General features: G+C 37.9%; 1 protein-coding gene across 1 annotated transcript; it reads left to right on the top strand.

Annotated features, from left to right (window-relative positions):
* Nucleotides 1–978: 978 nt before the first annotated feature.
* Nucleotides 979–4,097, top strand: LOC128216133 (uncharacterized). The gene is made up of 3 exons (XM_052922720.1): nucleotides 979–1,525; nucleotides 2,547–3,100; nucleotides 3,165–4,097. Exons 1-3 carry the CDS (start codon nucleotides 1,191–1,193, stop codon nucleotides 3,902–3,904), a joined length of 1,629 nt encoding a protein of 542 aa, XP_052778680.1. The 5' UTR covers nucleotides 979–1,190; the 3' UTR covers nucleotides 3,905–4,097.
* Nucleotides 4,098–4,657: the final 560 nt, after the last annotated feature.

Below are 4,657 nucleotides of genomic sequence, written 5' to 3'. Positions count from 1 at the left end.
TCAATGACACGCATATCCGCTTATCTGTATGTATACGTGAGATATGTTTAAGTCATGCCATTGTAAAGTATAAATTAGGGTTGAGACAATACGGTGATCACGCGATTAATAATATCTGTCATGTGTTCCCGTTCCGGATAGAAAAATCCGACCCGAGGGCACCTGCGTTGCCAGGTAACGAGGCTTGCCGAGTTACCGGCTACGCAGCGTGCCCGAGGGTTGGAATGTTTTATCCGGAACGGACACACATGATAAATATTTTTTCTAGCATACCTTAAATTACATAATTTGTGAAGAAAATACATAAAAGAGCGCATTTTTGTACATTTCACCAAAAAAGGCGTGCATTGAGGTTTACTGACGTCATGACGCGCAGTAATTTGTATTCACTGCATACGTAAATAAGTTCCTTCGATATCACGTCTTCTAAGGGTCATTTTGTTTTGTTATGAAGATATATTTTCCATATTTAATGTTTATGGAACCCATCTATTGATATCTCATAATTATGATTATATAAAGTACATAAGAAAATAAATAAAAAGTATTACGTCACAGCGCGTGACTCATCTGGCATGGGGGGTGCCAGATGGAATTTTCCAGCACGGCTGACGTCACCGGAAATGCCTATCCGGTGTGCTAGAAAAACCTACATGTCAGTACAATGTTTCCCGATGTTGGGGTCATGAAGCACTCAGGCAAACTGGAGTGTTATTTTTCGTTCAATTCGGTCAATTTACTATTCACTATTCTGTCAATAGGACCATTATTTAGTTGTATGTGAACTTACTAGACGGCTATCTCCGGCAACCTCGAGATAAGCAATCGTGACTATTCGGCTATCTCCGGCGAGCTCGGGACAATCAATCGTGACTTATCGACAATAACATGCTAGCACGGGATACGCTTATCTCGGAGGGCGTTCCGAGATTAGGAACGGCTACCAAACTATTGCAATTGACATGGGACTAAAATATGTTCAAATTTGGAAACAATGCTTGTTAATTCAGCACGGTAGTAATAACGTTCATTGTTTGGATATCGTGTAATGTGTCAGTGTGAAACTGATTGTGATATTGTTTTTTCTTCGTATCAGCTCAGTACAAAACAATGTACAAAATAAACAGTACGGACTGAAAGATCATCTATTTGATTTAGTTTGTGAGACCTTTTTAAACTCAAGAGAGAAAATGGCATCTAATTTTGAATCGTCAATTCATAGAGGCTGTGACTTCATTTACGATTTTTCCTGCTCTCCGTGTGAAGAGAACGGATTTAACACAGAAGCTCACCATTATTGTACTCAATGCAAAAAATATTACTGCCAAAACTGTGTTTCAAAACATAACGTATTATATCAGAAGCACGCGGTGCTCGACCGGAAGGACGTAAAGCAATGGGAGGCAGCCCCAGGGGTGGTGGACGCCCTGGAGAGATGCGGGATGCACCCCGGGGAGGCGCTGAAGCTGGTATGTGGTGACCATGACCAGCTGTGCTGTTCTGTATGCGTTGCCATTGACCACAGGTATGTATAAACAAAACATCTATTTAAAGGCACTCAACATAAGATGATGCAAAAATGTATTATTTTGGCCATAAATTCCCCAGTTAAAAATGTGCCAACATATCATTTATATCGTATTATCTTTTTAATCTGAAAACAAATCATATGCTTTTTGTGGTTTTAATCATTTAAGTAGAATAAATAAAACATTAAAGCTGCACTCTCACAGATTGACCATTTTAACAACTTTTTTATTTTTTGTCTCGGAAAGAGCAAATTGTTGCACATCAATGATATGAGATTGTTAACAAAAAATCAGATCGTAGATTTTCATATTTACGTTCGAAAATTAATGTTTTATGGCTTAAACCGTTACTAACGGTTTAAGAAAAATGCATAAAACATCAATTTTTGAACTTATATATAAAAATCTGCGATCTGATTTTTTGTCAGCAGTCTTATATAACTGGTTTCCATAGATTTTCGCAAAAATTGGGTCGTTCCAAGACAAAAAATAAAAAAGTTGTTAAAACGTTCAATCTGTGAGAGTGCAGCTTTAAAATGCATTAAAATTCGAAAGAAAAATCATTTCAGGCATCAACCTATAGCGTGCGCCTTTAATCCACAAACCGGTAAATAAACTATACATACCAGGGGCAAAACCAGGATTCGACGTCAGAGGGGCGTAACTCACGGGCATAGCCCTTTGACTTGCGCCGCTCCCTCAGAACCGAAATTTATTTGGTTTTAAGTGTTTTCATGGGGGTTTGGTTTCCCCAAAGAAACATATATCAAATTCTAGCCCTAAATGATTTTTTTATGCGTATTATATTATCTTTTTCTCCTATATATCATTAAAAAGTCAGCTTGGGCGATTAAACAGGGGGAAGGGGAGGAGACGGTCGTATTCCCTCCCCTGGAACCGTTATTGGTTACTTGCGTCATATTTAAATCATTTTCTGTAACATTTTCCCACATTAGCAAGGTCATATACAGTTTATGCAGATCTGATTACAACTGTTTCACAACTTCTTTGTTTCAGACAATGCTCCAAAATCCATCACATTCCAGATGTAGCAAAAGATGTTCAGAGAAATATTGAGTTTCAACAAATTCCAAAGAAGATAGCTGAAGTTCAAAAGCAATTCGAGAAGATGAAAGAAGCACGATTGAAGAATACGACATCTATGAAAAAGACGCGGGCAGCCATTTCTGACGAAATTAAAACCATACGTAAAAAGATCAACGAAATCCTTGACAAGATTGAGAAAACAACTTTACAGGAATTGGACGGAATGATAGCTGAACTTGAAAAAAAACTAAAGAAAGATATCGAAACTTGTGATAAAATGACTATCGAATTACAAAACATGATTGCCGCTTTTCAAACCAAAGCAAAATCAAGCGAGTCAAAATCATATATTGCGTACAGAAAGAGCCAGAATATGATTTCACAAGCAAACGATTATCTTCGTGGCATATCAGCCATTGAGTGTTACGATGTGACATTTCAAGCCAATAACCTTATAGAAGAACTTTTATCTGCAGTAAAGACATTTGGATCTATTGAAGAACAAACTGTAATGACCAAACAGCGTAAAGATCCCCTTTCCGATCCAGACCACGTCTTCAGTGTTGCAGAGTACAATGTGAATATGAGTGACGAAAAAATATCACTTTTTTTTCAGCGGCTTATGGGAAATGCCTAGTGGAGAGGTTGTTATAGCAGCCTTGCATAATTGTAAAGTGAAGCTCCTGGACAAGGAGTACAGGATGCTCGACCACTGTGATGTCCCGGGGAATCCATATGACGTGTGCCACATTGACGGAAATGAAGTGGCCGTTTGTTTTGTCCGTGAACTTTATTTCATTAATGCTTCGAAAGGGAAACTCGTTACTACGAGGAAGATACGTTTCAGCCATGTTTGTAATGCCGCAGCTCATCATGTTGGCCAACTTTACATCTCATCCGGTACTGCCCTGTACGTCTACACGTTGTCGGGGCAGAAGGTGAAGATGCTGTACGAGGACAAGTCTGGGGGTTTGACGGTGGGGAAATGTGTCATCAGTAACGACGGGAAGACAATCTTCATCACAAACAACAGTAAACATCAACTGATCACCCTGGACAACAAGGGCAACAAGATTGCCTTACTCACTGACCCTGATATGAAAGAACCTACCGGAGTACACGTGACTCCTGTTGGTCACGTGTTCGTTTGCTGCTTTGCCTCCAACACAGTGCTGCAGGTTGACAAAGACGGGAAGAAAATGTTGGCCACCCTGGCAAGGAAAGAAGACGGAATGTACAGACCACGTGATTTATTTTTCAGCAGCAGCACTTCCTCTCTGATTGTTGGTGGATTTAAAGACACACTTCTTGTTATCAAGTTAATTTAATACTAAAAACTATCAATGTTTGATTTGGTACTATCGAACTGGGATCTTCCTTATAGTTGCAAAGTACATTTCAGTATTGTCAAATAAAATTGTTGTGTTTAGACCGCTGGCTATAAGCAATACGGATACGAATCCAAAAGCATTTTGTGAATACTTTTATTGTATCATATTTTGGACAATTTAAACAATTTAATCCAACAAACTATGTGAAATATTATATATTATATATATATATATATATATATATATATATATATATATATATATATATATATATATATATATATATATCTAGTGTGTGTGTATATATATATACAGTCGAACCCCGTTGGCTCCCAAGGACCAGCGAAAACACATCGAGCCTCGGAGAGTTCGAGCCAAGCAAAAATGATTACCTTCAGTTTCGAAGATATCGCCCTTTACATCCAGTTCGAGCCAACGAAGAATTCGAGCCAAGCGAGTTCGAGCCAACGAGGTTCGACCGTATATTGCCTATTAACAAGCATATACTAGTATTCTTTTTATTGTATTTTTTGTTATTCTTTGTTGTCTCCGTTTTATAAACTTATTAAAAAAGAGGCGAATAAACGCTTGATTAAATTCGTTCTGGTGTCAATAAATACGTTGGCATCATACTGATTTTTTCAATTTAAATATAATCATGATTTGCTTGCGTAATATACACACAGTCAGCTGAATTGCTATAGAAAAATAATAAAACGATCTCTTAATTTAATGTCGGTGATAGGGTTT

This window comes from Mya arenaria, chromosome 14 (genome assembly GCF_026914265.1).
Source record: "Mya arenaria isolate MELC-2E11 chromosome 14, ASM2691426v1".
Taxonomy (NCBI): Eukaryota; Metazoa; Mollusca; class Bivalvia; order Myida; family Myidae; genus Mya; species Mya arenaria.
Note: the sequence above shows the minus strand (reverse complement) of the source record. Positions and strands in the feature narration are given on the sequence as shown.